General features: G+C 43.7%; 1 protein-coding gene across 1 annotated transcript in view; it reads right to left on the bottom strand.

Annotated features, from left to right (window-relative positions):
- GNA12 (G protein subunit alpha 12) overlaps positions 1-19,548 on the bottom strand; it is a 124,614-nt gene extending 105,066 nt beyond the window's left edge. Inside the window, exon 1 of the mRNA XM_059895866.1 lies at positions 19,160-19,548. Coding sequence (XP_059751849.1) covers positions 19,160-19,471 — 312 coding nt within the window. The 5' untranslated portion in view covers positions 19,472-19,548. The remainder of the gene's footprint in view (positions 1-19,159) is intronic.
- Between the last annotated feature and the right edge of the window lie 3,479 nt (positions 19,549-23,027).

The raw sequence follows: 23,027 nt of genomic DNA, 5'->3' as shown, positions 1-23,027 counted from the left end.
CAGCGGGGCTTGGACTAGGCTGTGCACAGAGCAGGAGAGAAGAGGACTCAGGATACGCACGTCATCAGGACATACCAATGGACTGGATGCTGGGAAAAGTGGTTTTAAAAACGATTCGGTTTTCAGATTGGACAACCAGGCAGTGGGGCCACTAGCTGAAATGTCAGAGGGGAGTGGGACGAGGGGTCAGGAGTTTGGTTTTGTTTGTCGAGTTCAAGATGCCCACTGGACAGAGGTGGAGACATCGAGGAGAACGTGGTATACAGGAGTCCAAAGAGCAAGGGTACAGACAGGGCGACATACGTAAATTTGGAAGCTGCTGGTCGGTGGACGAATATTAGAGGATTAAGGACACCAATTTTTTACAATACGTTGTAAATACTATTTCCCACTCGACTTCATGCTCTTTTGGCCAAACAGAATTTTAAAAGTTATGGAGTCAAAAACATCCACCCCCTGACCTGATCATTTCTGTCTTTGGTGTCATAACTTGAAAGGCTTTCCTTATCCTGAGATCCTAAAAGTGTTCATCTACATTCTATTCTGTCTTTTCATGATCCCCTTTTTAATATTTTTATTTTTAAACCATATGGAATTTATTATTGCATTAGAAACAGATCTAACTTTTTTCCTGAATGGTTAGCCATTTTCACAGCACAATTTACTCAATCATCCATCTTTTTCTACTGTTTTGAAAACCCTCCTTCATGATATTAAGTCCCAAGCACATGTGGGTCTGTCTGGGATTCTATCCTATTTCACTGACCCTCTGTGCATGCCTGAGCCAGTGCTGCCCTACTTTAATTACGGTAGCTCCATAATACTTTAATATTTCTCATGATAACTACCCCAAACAATGCATTCTCAGAATGTTATTAGTTCTTATCACACATTTACTCATCACACAAACCTTAGAATGGTTCTGTCAAGTTGCAAGAAAAATAAATAGGGATTTGACTGGTGGTGTGCTCAATTCATAAATTGGAATTTTTACAATATCAAGAATTCCTACTCACAAAAAATAATCAATTTTTCCATGATTTTTATGTTCTTCAGTAAAGTTTTATGGCTTTCATCAAATAGATTTTATTCACTTCTTGCTTATTCCTAGGTATTTTATCCTTTTTGTTGGTGTTATGAGTGGGAGATTTTTCTTTTTTTTTTTTTTTTTTATTAGCACCTTTAATTATTTATTTATTTGGCTGTGTTGGGTCTTCGTTTCTGTGCGAGGGCTTTCTCTAGCTGCGGCAAGCGGGGGCCACTCTTCATCGCGGTGCGCGGGCCTCTCACTATCGCGGCCTCTCTTGTTGCGGAGCACAGTCTCCAGATGCGCAGGCTCAGTAGTTGTGGCTCACGGGCCTAGCTGCTCCGCGGCATGTGGGATCTTCCCAGACCAGGGCTCGAACCCGTGTCCCCTGCATTAGCAGGCAGATTCTCAACCACTGCGCCACCAGGGAAGCCCGGGAGATTTTTCTATTACAGAGAAGCAAATATGTTCAGGCACAAACATTTACTTTGTATCCAGCCGCTCCTGTAACTATTTTTAATTCCAATAACTTTTAGATGATATTTTGGGTTTACTACTTATAATGTTAATTTTGTTCCTTCCTTTCTAGTAGATACACCTACTTTTTTTTCTTTTATTTAACTGAGTAGAATCTCCAGAACATCACTGAATTATTAGATTAGTAGCTGGCATTCTTGACTTGTTCCAGTCTGAAATAAAAATGTCTCTGTGCAGGGATAACTTTTCCTCAGTCCCCGAAACACCTTCAGGCACTCTAACCTCTAGGTATTTGTGACTGTTATCTATAATTGAGCACTAAATGATTTCCTCTTTGATCATGTCATTTATATAAGATAGGTCAGATGACAGGGTCAATGTCAAAACTATTTGGGGGGAAAAGTCACATTCAAGGAAACAGTCGCCTGAGTATTAATTATAAAAACAACATAAAAGAAAATAACTATTTAGGTATATTTATTATATCACTAATTAACTATATAAACATTGGACGAAATTGTTTTAGAAGGTTCAATTCAAGATTTAAGTCTTTAAAGATGTGGTATATATATACAATGGAATATTCCTCAGCCATAAAAAAGAATGAAATAATGCCATTTACAGCTACATGGATGGACCTAGAGATTATCATACCAAGCGAAGTTAAGTCAGAAGGAGAAAGACAAAAACCTTGTGATATCACTTATACGTAGAATCTAAAATATGACACAAGTGAACTTATCTACGAAACAGAAACAGACTCACAGACATAGAGAACAGACTTGTGGTTGCCAAGGTGAGGGGTGCGATGGGGCAGGGATGGATTTCGAGTTTGGGATTAGCAGATGCAAATTCTTATATATAGGATGGAAAAACAACAAGCTCTTAATGTATAGCACAGGGATCTATATTCAATATCCTGTGATAGACCATAATAGAAAAGAATATGAAAAAGAATATATATATCTGAATCTGAATCACTTTGCTGTGCGCCAGAAACACAACATCGTAAATAAACTATCCTTCTATAAAATAAAAAACGATTTAAGTCTTTTAATCTACTTCAAAAACACCTACATTTAAAACATTCTCCTTATTCCCAATACTTTTATTTTTAAGAATGTTATTAGTAAAAAAATTTGTGAAAGACTAGAAAAGGGCATTTTACTTTGTCAGAAGAGTTTTAATCTGTCCTAGACAGAGGAAGGAGCACTCAGGCAACCTGGCGGCTCTTTTCCTGAAGTCACCAAGAATTAAGAAACAAGCTCCCACTTAAAATGCTGAAGATGCCATGGTCTCCTCAGCAAATATTTACACATTCTGAAAATATTCAAGATTACAAAAATTCTAAAGCAAGATTCAAACCACAAATTAGGTGTTTTTTTTTTTTTTTTTTAAGAATACCTACGATTCAAAATGAGAACGTCCTGGTAACTGCAGTAAAGTACATAAGGAAAGAAAGCATTAAATCATCACTCCTGGACTGTTCAATTATATTCCTAAGGACTCATACTTTAAAATTACTATTACCAAGGCAGTCTTTAAAATAATGTTTACTGTAGAAAGTGTATTTTAAAAAAAACCAAATTCATAAGTGTTTCATAGAAATAAAGATATATCAGAAGCATAACAAAATAAGTGTTTAATGTATGGTTACATATATTTTTATGACAGTATCATAACACATGAACTATTTTATAGTGTGTGTGAGTGAGTGTGTGTGTGTGTGTGTGTGTGCGCTTCCCTGAGGTTTGCATTGTATCCTACATGAGATTCAGCTGTGGTTAGGCTCACCTGTAACAATCATCAGTCTATGCTAGCAAAGTTCCCAAATCTACCGCTGATGTCATAATACAGGAAAAACTAAACTTGCTGGGAACATTATCACCATGGAAGCAATACTCCCATTTCTTAAAAAGGTGAGGCTACGTAAATCCCCATGGTCCCCGGTCACCCACTTCCCAGCAGGTGGAGTCACATGTCACAAAGGGGGGACCACCTCCGTTTTCTCATCAGCAGCGTAGACCCCGCCTTGCCTTTCTCCAGTTACTGTAAAGCTGCCACAGTTAACAAACCAGATAATTAAGTGAAAGAGGGTTTGAAAACTGTGAAGCCACACACACACACACACACACACACACACACACACACACACACACACACACACACACACACGAAAGCTGTCACTTCGGTTACGTGGTGCCGAGGAGGAGCCAGAAAAGGACAGAGTTCTTACCAGACTCTGCAGGTGCCACCCCAAGTTCTCTTCTCCCATGACGTGTGGGCACAACGTTAAACACCAGGAAAGAGAAACCAGTGAAAATATTCCTGCTGCTGAGGACCTCAGGTTAGCAGGTGGCTAAATAAATGAAGTTCTCTCTACCCAAAAAGGTCCTTCTTTAGGGGACAGACCCACATCTAAAAGGCCCGTTTGCCACAGGGGAGTACAAAGGGCTCACAGGGGTGACACGGCGATGGGCTGAAAGCACAGAAGTCCACTTGCAGTCCCTGCCCTGGACAGTTTAGAGAGAGATGAGAGGAGAGCAAAGTGACCGTAAAGTCGGCAAAAACACCTTTATTTATCTCCCTCTGTGGGCACAGCAGGACTTCTTTGGACACCGAAGTTTAGGGATAAGTTTACATGCACGTGTCTCTCCAAGTCCTAAGTCTACAAACACGGGGGGATCAACAGTGAGTCAGACTGGACACTCCCCCACCCATGTCGTGATTAATTTTCCATTCAGGTCCTTCCTGTTTCTGACCTATTTATGAGATCTATAATGGTGTTGCCCGAGTTTTCAGCGTATCTCACTAACTCTGCAATTTCCCTTTTTCTCTCATTTTATTGTTTTATCATACCCTTGAGCTCTGGTTTTATATCTTCTAGATGTTTCTTGTTCTTATACAATATAAAGCACTCTTGGGCAATCTACTTCTGTGTCAGTTTACCTTTTTATCCAGACTTGGTTTTTCATCTGTCTTTTGCACGCTAGAGGCGCCATGCCATTTCTTTCCAACTTTCTCTTGCTTAACTCTCCACTAACCTTTATTCTTTGACTTCAATTTCCCTGATAGTGCTTCTACCTTAGTTGACATCCCAGACCAGAATTAGAGTTTGACAATGTATGTTGCTTTCAATTTACGTCTGAGGGGATGGAGGTGAAGAAAGCTGAAAACTATGGATTCTCTTCTGAAACCCCGCCCAAAGCCCTCCACCCCCACCTCCCCTCCCCGTCTCAGGAGCTCTGGCTCGGCGCCGTGCTCTGGCGGCAGCACACGGTTGGCCCTTGCAGCCGGCCCTCTGCTGGAGCAGACCTCTCCAGGCCCCGGGTCTGCTTCTCTCCAAACTGGAAGCTATCGGTACAAATGTTCAGGATTCTGCTGACTCACCTTCTTTCCTCGATGTTACTTTCAGGAGCAGCAGCTGAGGTTAAGAGACGCACGACACAGCCCTAGAATCCTCTCTTTTTGTCCCTGGATGCAGTGTTTTTGAGATGTTAGGTTGGGCCATATAATACTGCCGTTTTTGTAAGTCAAAAAGGGTCAAATATCAGAATTTTATACAGTTCATGTGTATAAACTACATGTGTAATCATGTTCTTTTTCCTTCCTTGATTACTTCTGCTGAATTTTTCTATATTCATACGTAAGATTATTTTTTAAATGCACACATGGCTGTTTATGTATGCAGCTATACCACTAGGGAATGGGAGAAGAGTCTCTGATCCTGCCTCACTCTAACATATTCCCCCAGACGGAGCTTTGGAAAAGGAGATCAAGGCAATCCTCTGCTTGAAACGCTGCAATCCACCTCCTGCTGCCGCCAGGATCACCTCAGCCTGGAAGGCCCTGCCAGGTCTCACCCAGGTTCCCTCTCCCACCTCCCCACCCATCATTTCCACAGAGCTTTTTTCATTCCTTCCAGTTTCTTTCTGGCCTTCCTGCCTCAGGGCGTTTGCTCCTGCTTCCTCTGTGTGAATTCTTTCCTTCCAGCTCGCCACAGGGCTGTGCCTTTTCTTCCTTCAGGATTCTGGATGCGCAGAGCTGCGAGTTACAGAACACCCCACTGAGAGATGCATGGGCTGTAAGGACACGGCACGGGGCTGATGGCAGCTCTACCCACAGGAGTGAGGCATTCTCCGTCTTGTTCTTTGCTGTATCACAGTACCTGGGCAATCTGCTGAATAAATTAATTCACTCAAGGAGGGTGAATTAATTCATGTAGAAGGAGGCTCTGTATTTTGTGCTGCTCCACAGAACACTGTGTCAAATGGGTCCAAGTGTGTCAGAGTCTCCAAAACATCTCCACGTCAAGGAAGCTCCTTCAGTGAGGTCAGTTCCCCGACATGGGAGAAGTGGGAGGTTAGAAACCCAGCAACTCCTAGGCTTGCAGGCGCTAACATCTCACATAAGCCAGTAAGCACAGCGAGCTTCTACTTTCTATGAGGAAATAGAAAGTGATGGTGTCCTTCGGGTGCAACTACATTTATTCCTAAAATAATGATCACTTTGCTATTTCCTCTCGTGGCAGAAAAAGAGCCAAACGGATACGTCAACAAGGGAGTTCCAGCCCAGTGGGTGCCCCAGGCAAGCTTGTACTCACGAGTCTCGATCTTCCTCTTCCGCTCCCAAGTCTAGAGTCAACGTGGAGATCAAAACAGGAGTCAGATAGATAGATGGAGATCAAAATACTGGCTTTCCTACTAATAAAAGCCAGATGGGAGAGTTTGGCTTTCGATCTGCAGCCAAGTAGGTCTGCTCCCTGGCACAGCTGGACCAACACAGGCAGGGCCACGCCTACAGCTCAGGGCTGAGAACCGGCCCCTGTGGGCAGGCGGCAGGAGCCCAAGCCCACTCCTCCCCGCTTCCTGCAGAGGGGGCAGAGGGATGGCGAGAGAGGCAAAAATACAACTGCATCTGGAAAATGAAAATCCCTCCCGTCAGAGTAAAAAAACCCCAACGAGCCTACTGAGCGGGTCCAATGAGATAACAGAGAAGGTGCTTTAAACACAAACACAGAAGCTCCCCACACCAAGGAAAGGTATTACTCCTTCTGGGCAGAGACGGTGCCCAGCACATAAACACATGCTTAAGGATTTGTTGACGTGGCTTCCTGAGATGATTACTTTTAATGAGACATCTGCTTTAACCAGTCTGTTCTGGTAGTTCTGGCTTGTCTGTTTAAAAACACAGTCCCATTACTTTATAGCTGTATCAGATATGTACTGATAGGAAGGGAATAGCTTCTATTCCTCTGTTCTGATCGGCTCATCTCGGGAGTCCCCGCCCCCTGCCCCCTGCCCCCCGCCTTGTGTTCCCCGTCACTGCACACTTCTAACAGAGCTTTCAGCCTCCATCTACCTAATCGAGTCATCAGACTCCTGGGGAAAACATTTCCTTTCCCCAGACTAAAACTAAAATTATAGAACTTCATTTCCTTGGAAAAAACAAAAAAACAAAAAACAAAAAATCCCAACACTTTAAGTGGCCACAAAAAGTATAAATAATTTTGGGGTCATCTCCTGTGTGCCAACAATTGTAGATGGAGAACTGATGTCAGCGGAAAACACAGATTAAAAATCCTGCTGACACTGTTATAAAAATTCCAAAAACAAACCTCTGAAGCAGCTGTTCCCTTTTACCTGTAAGGGAAACCAGCAGTAAGGTGAGACTTTAAATAATTACTTCCTTTCCTTTCTCGGTAAATGTCAAGTCTTTTGCTTGTAACACTGAGTATCTTGTCTTACAGAGACGCACAAAGATTTACCTTGAAAACGAATGCAATCTGCAGCACAGGGCGTGCTGTCAGTGACCGTGGAGCTTGCTACAAGCTTCTCTGAGGTCTAAGTCAGTGATGTGGCCCCAGGATATTTACTGTCACACTAGTGCAGATGAATCTCATCATACAACCTGTATTCGGTTATATGAATACAACGTGGTAGCCTCCTTCAGCTAGGCTGGGGCGCCCCGGTCCTGCCAGTGACTTAACCAGGGATGTCCCCTTTCCTGCCCTGCCCTCCCCTGTGTTTCCCATCCCCAGTGAGGCCACCCAGGCAGAGAAGCACTGTGAAAGGAGGACTCGCCATCATGCACAGAGCACAACACAAAGGGCTTGGCCCGGAATGATGGGTGCTGGTTTCCCGTGGCCCTGACCTCTACCCTGGCCTTCCCTGGATGTGGCAGGGAACCTCCATATGACTGCCCCAGAAGGCACTCAAGGCCTCGGTGGAATCCACACCACACACAATCACCAGAACACTCCACCAAGGTAATGACAGTATTAACACAGCACAGGACAAATTCTCTGAGTCTGAGCATTCCCTTGGTTTAGAGCTTCTGCTCAAGTTTACACAGTCACTTGACTACCTAAGGCCTAGATGCGCTGGCTAACACCAGTGAACGTTCATTAAGGCCAGTCTGCTGCTGAGCCTAACAGGGCCATTTGACAAAGTTGGTGCCGTGGCTTGTAGACTGGACAGTAAAATGGATGCCCAGGTTCAGAGAGAAGTGCCATCTATTCAATACGTGGCCTGTGCAGGGATCAGGAACATTTTCCTCCCCTCGGCATCCAGAACAAGGGCAGCGCTGCTCTCCCACTACCTCTATCCTCTTGCAAATACTCTCAAGAGTAACAACTGTTCCTTTTCTGTCCTCTGGATGCTGCACCGCCAAAGCACAAGTGCCAAATGACTCAGTTCACCATGCCAAGGCAGAAGCGACGGCTTCTCTACCCGACACACTAACGCAGGACGCAAACTATGTCTTCCATTCCATAAACCACATACCTGGACCTACCTGAACATTTATCCTAATGTGAGATAAGTATCTTAATGCACAAAAGAATCATGCAAAAAGGTGACTATCACATGGTCAGCAACTATTCTTCGCATCTTGTTCACTCTAAGAGGGCAATGCATTGCAACTAAGGAGCCGCTCTGTCCAGCCCCCCTGACAGGAGATGCAAAGAGGACTCTACTGTTTTTGTTTAACTACAAACTATAGTAGTTATAACATGAAGTAAACCCGCCTGTCTTTACGGGACGGCATTGCCCTTCAGGTAGTGTAAGTTAAGCATTAGGTCCATTACACAACATTAGCTTCTTTGGTTTGAAGATCACCCTAGAGTTAGATCTGTAGGTAAGACTTCAGTTTAAATCTTCAGTTCCATTTAAAACCGATAAGATCCACGTCCCCACTCTCAACTATGTAACAACAACAAATAATTATGAGCTGCCAACAGAACACTATCTGGCATCAAGCACAGCTATATCCCAAACCCCACGTGACAGATGACTAAAGGTCCAATACTGCTCCCTGAAAAATAGATTTGGTTAAAATAATCAACATGTCAACCTGAAAGCTGGAGGGGAAAACCAACTGCCCATGTGCTCTGAATCCCCAACAATGGCCAGAGGGCAGTCTCTGGATTATTTTAACCAAAGGAAAAAGATGTTGTTTTTGTTTTTTGGCATTACTGAAGGACCAACCACCTGTGTCCACATGTAAAAGTAAACTTGCTTACTTAAATGCAATTTGCCAAAACAGCAATAAAAACCCAACTGTTCTTCCAGACCCAGAAGCACATTTGTGCTCCTGCTCTCATGCAAGCCCACGGTAGCATCAAGCCCAGAGTGCCGCTTCGGAACCCAAGAAACAAAGATTCTGCAGGTCAGGAGTTTCAAAGTGCTTAAAAATTCCAGACAGCGGTGGAGGCTTCTTCTAAGTCTTCTTCGCCTTAGCAAAAAGGTAAATATAATACAGCAAACAATTCTAAAGAAATAATAATACTAAAAGATTTTTTAAAACCTCACATAATCTTGGTATTCTACAACAAAAGTTCTTAAACTGCAGCCCACAGAGCACATGTAGGCCCACTCTTGGGATTCAGCGTGTTCAGGGAGCTCCTTGAAACTCTGTGCACACACACGAATTTCATAGGAAGAAGGTCCAGTTTTCAGCCACAGACATCGTGACCACAGGTCCCTAGCAAGCCGTCTCATTACAAGTCCCTGGCACTAGAAAGTTCTGTCTCCCTCCTACATTCATTCTTTAATACCTCTACTTACTAGAACTCTGTCTTAACTGATAGACAAACGTAGGGCACTGAGATGGTCTCAGCTGTGCGTTCTTCTCCACCTGCTGGACTCCAGCAGGGCCCTCGCAGGCCAGCTCACATCACGCCTCCTTGGCAGGCTTTCCTGGGGACCTCAGCCAGAGTTAACCTTCCCTACTCGCCACTGGGCCGCCTCCCCGCCTCTGCACTGGCGTCGAGTCTGGTTACACTCAGACTCAGCACTAGTTACAAGAGCAACTGTCTCCCCAGCTAGTCAGAGCGCCTGCAGGGTAGGGACTGGGCAGGACTTGCCATTAAATATCCCTCTCCCCACCAGCACTGAGCACAAATCCTTGGATACATGGTCCAAACATTTTGTTGAACTGAATTCTTTTGTTTCAGTGCCAACAAAAGACCACTAGTTCTAATAATTTAATTACTCACAAGGTTTTAAAATCATCAATACGTATACATACAAGGAAGGTGTGCCTTTGTGTGGTTAAATGACGCACCCATGCGATTCTGCATTCAATTTCCAGTCCACGTCACAAAGGACCTTCACACAGCTAACATTTTACTCACCTCTAACTGGATGTAAAAATTGGTTAATTAAAAACCATTCTTGAAATTACAGACGAGGGAGTGGAAAGCACGGTGAGATAAAGTCAAGCTGGTTTAAAGCCTTCCACACATGTACTGAGGCACTTGCTAGCACCAGAGGCGTTATTAAATAATTTCTGAAGCACCAAATACATGAACATTTGGGACAGCCCACTTGGGAAGTGACAGACTAGCATCTTTAAGATTATAAAAATATGGAAGCAACCTAAGTGTCCATCGACAGATGAATGGATAAAGAAATGTGGCACATATATACAATGGAATATTACTTAGCCATAAAAAGAAACGAAATTGAGTTATTTGTAGTGAGGTGGATGGACCTAGAGACTGTCGTACAGAGTGAAGTAAGTCAGAAAGAGAAAAACAAATACCGTATGCTAACACACATATATGGACTCTTAAAAAAAAAAAAAATGGTTCCAAAGAACCTAGGGGCAGAACAGGAATAAAGATGCAGACGTAGAGAATGGACTTGAGGACATGGGGAGGGGGAAGGGTAAGCTGGGATGAAGTGGGAGAGTGGCATGGACATATATACACTACCAAATGTAAAATAGATAGCTAGTGGGAAGCAGCTGCATAGCACAGGGAGATCAGCTCCATGCTTTGTGACCACCTAGGGGGTGGGATAGGGAGGGTGGGAGGGAGACGCAAGAGGGAGGGGATATGGGGATACATGTATACACATAGCTGATTCACTTTGTTATACAGCAGCAACTAACACAATATTGTAAAGCAATTATACTCCAATAAAGATGTTAAGAAAAAAATTATTATAAAAATAAAAAGAAAGATTAGGAAGTCTTATGGATAATATTCACAGGAAGTCAAAGCAACTAGTAGATTCAAATAATCCATCACAGGGGGTAGAGTGAGGCAATGAAGTTAAAGAAGCAATGTGTTCAAACTCAGGCACAACTGTGATCACGAAGGAAAAGCCCTGAACCTGGAATCAAGGACCAGGAATATGAAGACGTCTGGTCCGGTTCTGCCAAGACAGAGTAGCTCCATTCCTCCCAGGCCCTCCCCATTACAAATGAAAAGGCTCTAGAAACAACACAACAAAACAAGCATAGGAAAGGGGGTGGGAAGAAGGCGGCGGGCTGCCTGGGACCCGGGACTTGAGGAGAAACGCGGCAGTGAGTCCCCCAGGTGTCCTGACTGTCCCTACCTGCCCAGGACGGGGTGCTGCCAGTGCCTCCAAGCTGGAAAAGCCAAAAGGCAGATGGAAAGAGCTCCAAGAGCAGCTTGTCTCCCCAGCCAAAGGGCCAGGAAAAGGGTGGTCTTACAACAGAACAGGTTTTTGACAACATCCACCCTATTCCAGCCAAAAACCAACAGAAAAACTGCAGAATCGTCCTCTGAGGTTTCAGTGGGGTTGAAAGGGAAGCTGACCTTCCACATCCCCTTCCTGTGCCTCAGAACCAGGCATGTTCCAAGTGGCCCACCACGTCGTGCTGGCAGTGGGGCCACACAGGGATCTCACCTCCCATCCCTGCCTAGACACACAGGAAGTGCTCCCAATCCCCAACCAGGGCAGTGTTGGGGGAGGGGGAGCTGAGCCTCCACCCCACCCAGTCCCAGAGGGTAGAAGGTGGGGGGGACTGGGCCGATTGCCACTGCTGCCCCCTCGCCTTCCCTGGTGGCAGCCAGGCCTAGGGAGAGCCGGAGCTAGAACCCCACTCCACAAGAAACAGAGTCTCAGGGACCCAGAGGTCAGGAACAAGAGCTAGATGCCTATTGACAGAGTCCCAGAAGAAAGGGAGAAAAAGAGCGGGACTGAAAAAGTATGTGAAGAAATAATGGCAGAAAATATCCCAATTTTGGCAAAAGACATAAATATACAGATTTAAGAAGCTGAGCAAACCCCAAATACAATAAGCTGAAAGAAACCTATGTCCAGACAAATTATAATTAAACTTCAGGAAACCAATGACAAAGGAAAAATCTTAAAATCAGGCAGAGAGACATGACAAGCTTACAGAGGAACAGCAATTTGAATGATTTGATTTCTCGCCTGAAATCAGAGGTCAGAAGAAGGTGGCACATTTTTCAAGGACTAAAAGAAAGTAAGTGTCAGCTGTGAGTCCAATCGCTAGCTAAGACATCCTTCAAGATTAAAGGTGAAATAAAGACATTCTTGGACAAGGAAAGCTGAGAGAATTTGTTGCAGGCAAATCCATGCTTAAAGACTGGCTAAAGGAAATTCTCCAAAGAGAAAGGAGAGAGTAACAGGAGAAGGCTAGAACTTCAGCAAGGAAAGGACACAGTCAGAATAGGTAAAAACAGGCATAAATATAACAAATTCTATTTCTCGTGCATTTCTTAAATCATATTTGATGACTGAAGTAAAACCATCCAATGTGGTGCTCAAAGTATAAGAAATACTTAAGACACTGATATTTTAAAAGTGGGGAGGTTAAGGACTTCCCCGGTGGTGCGGTGGTTAAGAATCCACCTGCCAATGCAGGGGACGTGGGTTCCAGCCCTGGTCCGGGAAGATCCCACATGCCGCGGAGCAACTAAGCCCGTGAGCCACAACTACTGAAGCCCTCGTGCCTAGAGTCTGTGCTCCGCAACAAGAGAAGCCACCACAATGAGAAGCCCGCACACTGCAACAAAGAGTAGGCCCCACTTGCCACGACTAGAGAAAGCCCGCGCGCAGCAACGAAGACCCAACACAGCCAAAAATAAATAAATAAATAAATAAATAAATTTTTTAAAAAAGGTGGGGAGGGTAAAGGGATCTAAATGGAAATAAAGTTCCCACACTTCACTTAAAGTTGTAAAACACAGTTTCCAGTAGACTGGGATAAATTGCATATGTATATGGTAAACTTAGAGCAACTACCAAGAAAATGATACAAAGCTTTGATTGATATGCTACTCAAAAAACCAATCAATCAAGATGTTTAAATAACCTGCAGGAAGGATAGAAACAGAAAAAACAAAAACAAAAATATAAGATAATAAAATAGGAGACTTGTGCCCTAACATGTTAATAATTACCTAACCTTAAATGTAAATCATCTGAATATACAAATTAACAGAGCAGCAGAGTAGATAAGAAAATATGATATAACAATATGCTGTCTATAAGAAACTCATTTCAAAACAACAATGTGGGTAGGTTAAAAGGATGGAAACATATACCATGAAAGCATTCATAAAAAAAAAAAAAAAAGAGTGGCTATGTTAAAATAGCTGATAAAGTAGACTTCAGAGCAAAGAAAATTACTAGAGACCAAAAGGGACATTACGTAATGACAAAAAGACCAACCCATCAGGAGGACATAATAATCCTAAATGTTTACGTACCACACAACAGAGTCTCAAAATACATGAAGCAAAACCCAATAGAACTAAAGGAGAAATGGACAATTATAGTTGGAGACTTCAACACCTCACTCAGCAACTGATAGAACTACTAAAAAGAAAATCAGCAAGGATACAGAACTCAACACCACCATCAAGCAACTGATCAAATCAACATATGCAGAAAACAACACCAAACAACAGAATACACATTTTTTTTCAAGTACCCATGGAACATTCACCAACATAGGCCCATAGAACATATACCAAGATAGACCATATTCTGAGTCATAAAACAAACCTCAAAAAATTTAAAAGAACTGATGTCATACAAAGTATGTTCTCTGACCATAATGGAGTCAAAGAAATCAAGAACAGAAAGATAACAGGAAAATCTCTCAACTCTTGGAAACTGTAACACACTTCTAAACAATCTATGGGCCAAAGAAGCTATCTCAAAAGAAAGAAAAATACATACAAAACTGAATAAAAATTAAAATGCCACATATCAATATATGTGACTACAGCTAAAGCAGTGCTGAGGGGGAAATTTATAGCACTTAAAATGTTTACATTAGAAAATAGGAGAGGTCTCAAGTAAATAATCTAAGTCTCTATCTCAAGAAATTTTAAAAAAAAGAGCAAAATAAAATCAGAGCAAGGAAAAAAATAATAAAAAGCAGAAATAAATGAAACTGAAAACAGAAGAAAAATCAATGACATAAAAAGCTAGTTTTCAGGGGAAAAAAAATCAGTAAAAGTGATAAGCCTCTAAAAGACTGAGAAAATAGAAAGAGAAGACACAAATCACCAACATCAGGAAAGAAACATAAGATATGACTATTCTCACCTCTCTTAATACTGGAAGTTCTAGCCACTGCAGGAAGGCAAAAAAAAGAAATAAAGGCATACCTAACTTTAGGGAGAGAAGAAACAAGTGTCCCTATTTGCAGATAACACGATGATCTACATAGAAAATCCCGAAAAATCTATAGGAAAGCTCTTAGAACCATTAAGTGTATTTGGCAAGGTCACAGGACACATGATTGACACAAAAATCAATCCTACTGCTATACAGTAACAATGAGCATGTGGAAACTTAAAGTAAAAGCACAGTATCACTTACAACTGCTCTAAAGAAAATGTAGGGGCTTCCCTGGTGGCGCAGTTGTTGAGAATCCGCCTGCCAATGCAGGGGTCACGGGTTCGAGCCCTGCTCTGGGAAGATCCCACATGCCGCGGAGCAACTAGGCCCGTGAGCCACAATTACTGAGCCTGCGCGTCTCGAGCCTGTGCTCCACAACAAGAGAGGCCGAGATAATGAGAGGCCCGCACACCGCGATGAAGAGTGGCCCCCACTTGCCACAACTAGAGAAAGCCCTCGCACAGAACTGAAGACCCAACACAGCCATAAATAAATAAATAAATAAATAAAGGTTAAAAAAAATGCAGAATCTCAGGCCCAGTCCCAAACCAACTGATTCAGATTCTGCTTTAAAAAAAAAAAAAAAGAAAATGTAATACTTAAGTATAAATGTAACAAAACATGTACAGGATCTGTATGTTGATAAGTGCAAAATGTTGATGAAAGAAATCAAAGACAACCTAAATAAATGAGGACATACCATGTTCATGAATTGGAAGACTCAACATAGGAGAGATGTCAATTCTCCCCAAACTGATCTATGGTTTAATGCAAATGCTATCAAAATCACAGCAAGTTTTTTTTTTTTTAATATAGACATAAGAAAGCTTATTCTAAAATTTACAATGGAAAGGCACAGACCCTAGAATAGCTAAAACAATCTTGAAAAAGAAAAATGAAGTGGGAGAAATCACTTTGATATTAAGCCTACTATACAGCGATAGCAATCAACATCATGTGATATTGGCAGAAGAGGGGATAGATCAGTGGAATAGAATGGAAAACCCAGAAATAGATCCACACAAATATGCCCACTTGATTTTTGACAAAGATGCAAAAGCAATTCAAAGGAGGAGGGATAGTCTTTTCAATAGATAATCCTGGAACAACTGGACATCCATAGAGAAAAAAACAAAAAAATCTCCACCTAAACCTCACACCTTATACAAAAATTAACCCAAAATGGATCAGGGGCTTAAAAGTAAAATGTACACCTATAAAATTTTTTAAAAAATAGGAGAAAATCTTTGGGATCTAGGGTTAGGTAAAGAGTTCTTAGACTTGACACCAAAAGCATGATCCATAAAGGGAAAAACTGATAAATTGGACCTCATCAAAATTAAAAACTTTTGCTCTGCGAAAGACCCTGTTAAAAAGGACGAAAAGACAAGCTACAGGTTGGGAGAAAATATTTGCAAAACACGTATTTCACAAAGGAGTGGTACCCAGAATATATAAAGAACATTCAAAACTCAACAATAAAGAAACAAGGAACCTAATTACAAAATGGCTAAAAAGTAGGAAGAGACATTTCATCAAAGAGAATATACAGATGGCAAATGAGCACAGGAAAGTATCATTAGCCATAGGGAAATGCAAATTAAAATGGCAGTAACATAGCACTTACACACCTATCAGAAATGGCTGAAATAAAAAATAGTGACAACACCAAATGCTAGCAAGGATGCAAAGCACCTGGATCGCTCACTCATACACTGCTGGCGGGAACGTAAAATAGTACAGCCACTTCAGAAACAGTTTGGCAGTTTCTTATAAAACTAAACATGCAACTGCCACACAGCTGAGCAACTGCACTCTTGGGCATTTATCCCAGATACATGAAAATTTATGTACTTACAAAAAACATGTACACAAATGTTCATAGAAGATTTATTCATAACAGGCAGAAACTGGAAACAACCCAGATGTCCTTCAACAGGCGAATGGTTAAATGGTGTACGCTGGTAAATCCTTACCATGGATACTACTCAGCAATTAAAAGGCAGGAACTATTGATTGTGAACACACACAGTAACTGGGGTGTATCTCTAGGGAATCATGCTGAGTGATAAAAGCCAATTCCAAAAGGTCACATCTTGCAAGACTCCATTTATATCATATTCATGAAATGACGAAATTATAGAATTGGAAAATAGATCAGTCACTGCCAGGTCGGGGGAGGGCGAAGGGTGGCAGTGGCTATAAAAGGCAACGTGAGGAATACTTGTTGTGATGGGAACGTTCTGTGTCTTCACTTTCTCAACGTCGGTATCTTGGTTGTGATATTGAACTAGTTTTACAAGATCTCACCATTGTGGGGAACTGGTTAAAGGGTACATAGGAGCTCTCTATTATTTATTAAAACTGCATGGGACTCTACAATTCTCTCAGTATTAAAAGTTTAATTTAAAAAAAAGATCAGGTTTGGTTCCCAGCTGTGTCACCTACGAATTAGGTAACTGACCTTACGCAGATTTCAAACTCTCTGTTTTCAATTTCCCCACTGGCTAAATGCAACAATACCACTTGAAGCGTTAGGAAAATTAAAGGCCATATATGAAAAGGCCTGGCACATAGCTAGTGCTTTAAAAATAGCCTGTTAACATGAACTCTATTTGTAGACACAAATATTATTCTGAAGAGTTACTATTCAAATATCTGCTACTAGAGCCACTACAAAGCAATTTATTTAAAAAGTCTCTTCCCAAAGTGATCTGCCCAAATAAAAATGAGGGGAGAGGTAATTATTGGTTTTACAGTGAAAGATGAATTGCTAACTACTCATTGAAATGGTCAAAACAGACAAAGTGAGCTTAATATGGAATTACAATTATTAAAAAAGAAAAAAAGTTGACAAGGAAAATAGGATACTGATTAACAAATCTTGTTTCTTGCTGGTAAGGAAGTTAGTAAAAGTTAGTGTCTATATGTACTGGGAAAAGCTGAGACTGAGTTTTCTAAAAATGCACTTAATACACTGATTTAGATTTAAGATTCTGTTTCTAAGTATTTTCTCTGCCTCCCGAGTTGAAAGAAACTGCGAGTCAATCAGCCAAATCTTATAACCTGCTTGGTTCAGAGGTCCAGAAAAGCCGCAAAAATAAAATCCAGCTCTGTGACAGAGAAAGACAATCAAATGAACTTTACCCCAGAAGATGAGGGGAATTTTAAACACACAGTTAATCCCTTGGATCATACTGGGCACCTAGCCTTTAAAGTTTATGAAGTATTGGGCCAGAGCTCTGACTCACAGAGAGGCTTTTGAAAGAGGTGAAAAGGAAACGGGTGTTTTATCATTCAAATTATTCTCTTCCCGGCAGGACCCTAAAAGAGCTATTTCTATCAAAACGAAATGCTTTACTAACAAATACATCAAGTGAGAATACTGGTGCGAGATTCCTGATGCAGGCCTGCAAGTCTGGAGCCCAGGGTTCCAGGTCCCAGCGGGGAGCCACTTTGTCCCCAAGGCCCAGAGCTTCCTCATGGGTGAAGTGAAAGACATGTGCCCATGGGTTGGTTCTACAGCCCTTTGCTAAATTTAGAGTCCCTCAGGCACCACAAAATCTCGTCTCCAGAGAGGATTCTGGTATGACAAGCTTCCCTCCACCTCTGTTTTGAGACAACTTTCCTCATACCTATAATTTGGTTTCCCCAAAATGGGCCATGGAGAGGGCAGGTGAAGGGGAAAGGAAAGGGTAGAAGTAAGAAACCCTAAGAAAGAAAAAAAAAAAAAGGAAATGATCCTATTCTAGGTACAGGAGAGGCTCTATTTTCCCCTCCTCATCAGGGTTCTCCAGAATTCCTTTCTTTGGGGCCCCTCTACTACAGGTTCACACCGTACACAGAAACTAGAACCCAAACTTGGTCAGCTCTACGCTTTTTTTCCCACAAACAAGTAGCAAATGATAAAAATGGAGCAAGGGACAGAAGGAGCACCTGGGGATTATTAAACACCACCTGAGAGATATATTACAAATTGCAATGCAAAGATTTAATTTATATCCTAACGCAAACAAAACAGTTATGTGACAATGGAGGAAATCTGAACCGGGCTGGGTATTTGACCATGTTAAGGAGTTATTAAATTTTCAGGGTTGATAAGGCATCATTTTAAAAAACATAACCACCGTACGCTTATCTGTGAGCTCTGTAAACAAACATTTTCCAGTGAATCTATACAGTGTCTGGGGTTTGCTTCAAAATCACAGGGGCAGAGGTACAGGTGAAACAAGACGGGCGCTGAATCCATCACTGCTGAAGTTGTGGAGAGGGGCCTGGGTACTTACTGTTCCTTCTATTTTCTCTACTCTGTATATGTTGGAAATTTTCCTAATAACCAGTTTAAAAGGAGAGACGTGCGGCCGGTTTCCTCTCCAGTCTACACCGCTCTTCTGAACCTACTGGGAGGGCAGGGCAAGGACGGCACCCTGAATCCAGGAGGGGCCCTCCCCACTGCTAAAACCCCCGCGCCTCCAAAGCCCCAGAAGATGTCCGGCTTTCCCGCTACCTCAGTCCCCAGATCCCCGAGAAGAGCAGAGGCGAAGGCCACCAGGCCGACGGGGAGACAGGGTGCGCGTCCTTGGCCGGCTCCCCCAAAGCTGGGGGCACGGGGCCGCTGCGGCCAGACCAGGGGCAGACAAAGGCGTGGGCCGCGGTGCTGGCCGGGGCGCAGGGGTCCGCGGGGCCGCACCTGCGCGCACCTGGGCGCAGGTGTGCGGGCGGGGACGCGGGGAGAGCGCACCTTAAGGATGTTGTCGAAGATGGTGTCGCGGAACTCGAGCAGCGCCTTCTGGTCGAACTCGCGGCCGTGGATGATGCGCATCTGCTTGAGGAAGGTGGACTTGCCGCTCTCGCCCGCGCCCAGCAGCAGGATCTTGACGAGGCGCCGCACGGCGCGCCGCTCGCGGGCCAGCCCCGCGTCGATGTCCCGGCTGCGCCGCCGCGCCTCGCGCTCCGCGTCGCGGGCCCCGCCGCCGCCCGCCCTGCGCTCGCGGGCCCCGCCGGCCTCGGCCGGCAGCAGGCAGCGGCTGAGGGTCCGCACCACGCCGGACATGGCCGCTCAGGCCATGGACCCCGCGGCGGGCGAGGCGGCAGCCGGCCGCTCCCTCAGGCCGCGTCCGCCGCCGCCGCCGCCCCGAGGCCCGCTCTTGCCCGCCGCTCGGCCCGGCGGAGGGGCGGGGCGACGCGGCCCGAGGCCCGGGGATTGGGCCGGCTGCCGTCCGTCCGGACGGTCGCGCCCTCCGATTGGGCCATGCTACGCCGAAAGGCGGGCATCTCTCCGGCCCTGGGGGCGGGGTCGGCGCCGAAAGAGGCGGGACCTTTGGGGTGGGGGCGCTTCTCATTGGGCATCCGGGCCGAGGTTCTTTCTTTCAGAATGAAAGGGAGGCGGAGTCTTCGAGGAGGCGGAGCGGCAGTTCGTCATGACCAATTATAACTGTTCTGGGGTCACGTCAATCGCGAAGAACGGGCTTAGGATTGGGGGTGTCGCGAAACGGGGCGGTACCAGAAGTGCCAGGTGTACAGAAAGAGTCTCTCTGGGTTCCCAGATTGGGGCAACCTGTGAGACCCAGAGGCTCGCGGAGTGGACTCGGCGTTGCCCGAAAGCTGGGAAATGTCGATAAGAGGTCCAGCTGGTCGTCTTAGGTTTAGAGAGAAAGCTGTTCTTTCCAGAAACACTGGAGGGGGATGGGCCAAACATTGCAAACAGATGCATCCTTTAAGAGTGGCGTGGGCCTCTGGGCGGCTTTTCTCACAGCTGGCTGATCATCAAAATCACCAGGAGCCCCTCCCACCCCAAACCCACCCCGCCAAAGGCTCCTGTAGCACGGATCTGAGATGGAATCTCCTCTCGACAGGTTACTAGTTACATAACCTTCTAGGCAGCTACCCCCACCTCCCCCCCCCCCCCATTTTTAGCTTAAATTTCTTCCTCTATAAAATAGGGGCCATAATAGCAACTACCTCAGATGGTTGTGAAGATGTAAACTGAGAACATGAACTTGTAAAACACTTAGCACCATGCCTAGACCCAAGCAAGTTCTTGATAAGTGTTAGCTGATCTTATTACCAATTCTTACCTATCCCAGATCTATTGTGAGTCAGAACCTCCAGGAAGGAGCTCAGGTATCTCTTAATCTCCAGGTGATTGGTGGGCTTTGGGAGCCATGATCTGTTAAAAGATAAACTAAGACATATTTTAAAAGTTTAAGAGTTTATTTGAGCAAAAATCAATTCTAATAGGGTGGTGTCAACCCAGTTGGGAGCACTTTGCAGCAGGGAGCCGGGGGAAACTTATAGAGAGAGAAAGTGCAAAGCAAAGATAGGAAATTATTTGATTGGCTACAGCTTAAAGGCTAGTTAGCTGTTTGTGATTGGTTGTCTTTAGCTTATGGTATCCAATTTGGGGATTTGACAAGGTCCCTGAACACATCTTTCACATTTGTTAAAAGGCTAAGGTGCTTGAAATCAACAAGCTTATCTGCGTTGACTTTTGGTTTCCTAACCTTGAGGCATTCACAGGCTTAAATTTTGGTTTGCTCCTGTAGGCTGCCAGGGCATTAGGGACACCTCCTTGTTTAATTAAACAGGTCCTAAAGATCATCCTGTCCAAACCCTCCCTCTCACCGGGTGGATAAAATAAAGACCAGTCTACAAATGACTGACATGCCATCCCACACAAAGGCCGACAAGAAACCGCTCTGCCTCTGACTAGAGAGGGGTATGCACAGTGGAAAAAAGAATTCATGAAGGTGATGCCATTCAGTTCTACAAATAATTTTTGCATAATCATGAAAACACCAGGCACTGGGTACTTCTGGAGAGGAATCTGAAGATGAAGAAGATGCAGCCTTTGCATTAAGAAATGTTCACATTTTGGTAAGGGATCCAGGCTGCTCTAGTTACCAGGCAAAGCGCAGACTAAAGGAGTGCCTAGTTTCTGCCATAGAACCGTGGTATTCAAGGATTTGACTCAGAAATATAAACTCCCTCGGGACCTTGAATGCCCATGGTGTGTGGCATTTGTCAATTACTGAGGTGTGAATCTGTACCACTTGTGAATCAACACATTATCTAGTACTTTCTCATCTTTCAAAACGATGAAAAATAAAGTCTTGTTTCTTTGTGAAAATGGCCTTCCGCAGAAAGCCAAACACTAGTATATGACAGAAGTGCAGAGGAAGTGGAGAGGCCTAAGAAAGCAATGTTTCTTACACACACACAAAAAGGAATTTTGAACAAATAAAGAGAGGAATGTGGAATTCAGCAGTGGACTAGAGTTGGTCTGTCATTCGGTTAAAAGAAATTAAGAAAAGGTGATTCACAAAACACTTGGAGCAACTGCTCCAGACAACATTTACAAATAACTTTGTATCTTTAAAAACAGCTATGCCTTGTTTCTGCAATCATTATATAGTATCCAATTTGGAGATTTGACTAGATCTCTGGACATCTTTCACATTTGTCAAAGGGCTACAGTGCTTGAAATCAAGAAGCTTAAATGTGTACTCAGAAATAATCTCAATTATTTGTATGGTACGTGATAGTTTTTTAAAGTGCTTCCACATACACAATCTCTTTGACCTCTTCCACACTGCTGGGAGAGAGGCAAGGCAGAGATTATTGGAATAGAAGAATCTAGGTCCCAAGAAGCTAATGTCACTTGTCAGGGGAAGTATGGTTATTAAATTTCAGAAACTGGACTGGAAATCTGACCCAGTGTATTCTCCATGCAGGGTATGGATATAGTGAAGGCATGAGAACTTTGAAGCTTGCCTCCATCCCCTATTAGCTGTGTGACCTTGAATGAGTCACTTAACCTCTCTGAGACTTAATTTCCTTATCTGTAAAATCAGGATAAAAATAGGGCTGTGAAATAAGTGTTAAATAAGTTAACACATATAACGGCCTAGCACATCATGGGCATTCAGTAATTTCTAACATTTTTATTATCATCATCATGGAGCTTTGGGAATCAGGTATTGCAAATTTAGAATAATAATAATAATGGCGTGATGATGAAGACTCATAAGGACTGTACATTGTATGATACTAAAAATCAAAATCTGGGAAAAGCTCAGATTAAATAAATTAACGCACAGCCATATAAATGCAATAACATATGGTTCCTAAAAAGAATAAGCAAGACCAAAATTTGTAAACAGATGGACACTGTGTGTTTAAAAATTGGCAGAGGGGGTGGGAAGGGTGGCCTGAAAGTTCCTCCCAGCTTGTATTCAACTCCACCTCCTGAGCTAAGGGGCAGCCAGAAGGGAGTGTCCGCTGGCAGGGCCTGGAGCATATATGTGGAAAAGAGAGCTCTTCCAGAATCTCTAGAAAAGGGAACAGCCACCGACTCTTTCACCCTCCAGCTAGGTGGGATTGAGGGGATCAGAACTCAGAAGCCAAGGATAAGGCCCAAGATTCTGGGGTTCCTAAAAGGAAGAGGGTCCCCTTGGGTCCCATTGTAGTCTCCTGCGAGCTTGTAGGGCTACTCTGGCCTGGGGAGGATGTGGGAGAGCCGCGTGGGCGAGGGGCCTGGGAGCTTGTCAACACATTGCAGCTACTGACAACTGGGAGCTTCCTCTCAGGGCTTGTCAGGGTAGCAACAG

Source organism: Balaenoptera ricei, chromosome 15 (genome assembly GCF_028023285.1).
Source record: "Balaenoptera ricei isolate mBalRic1 chromosome 15, mBalRic1.hap2, whole genome shotgun sequence".
Taxonomy (NCBI): domain Eukaryota; kingdom Metazoa; phylum Chordata; class Mammalia; order Artiodactyla; family Balaenopteridae; genus Balaenoptera; species Balaenoptera ricei.
The sequence above is the reverse complement of the archived record's forward strand: the minus strand, read 5'-3'. Positions and strand labels throughout refer to the sequence as shown.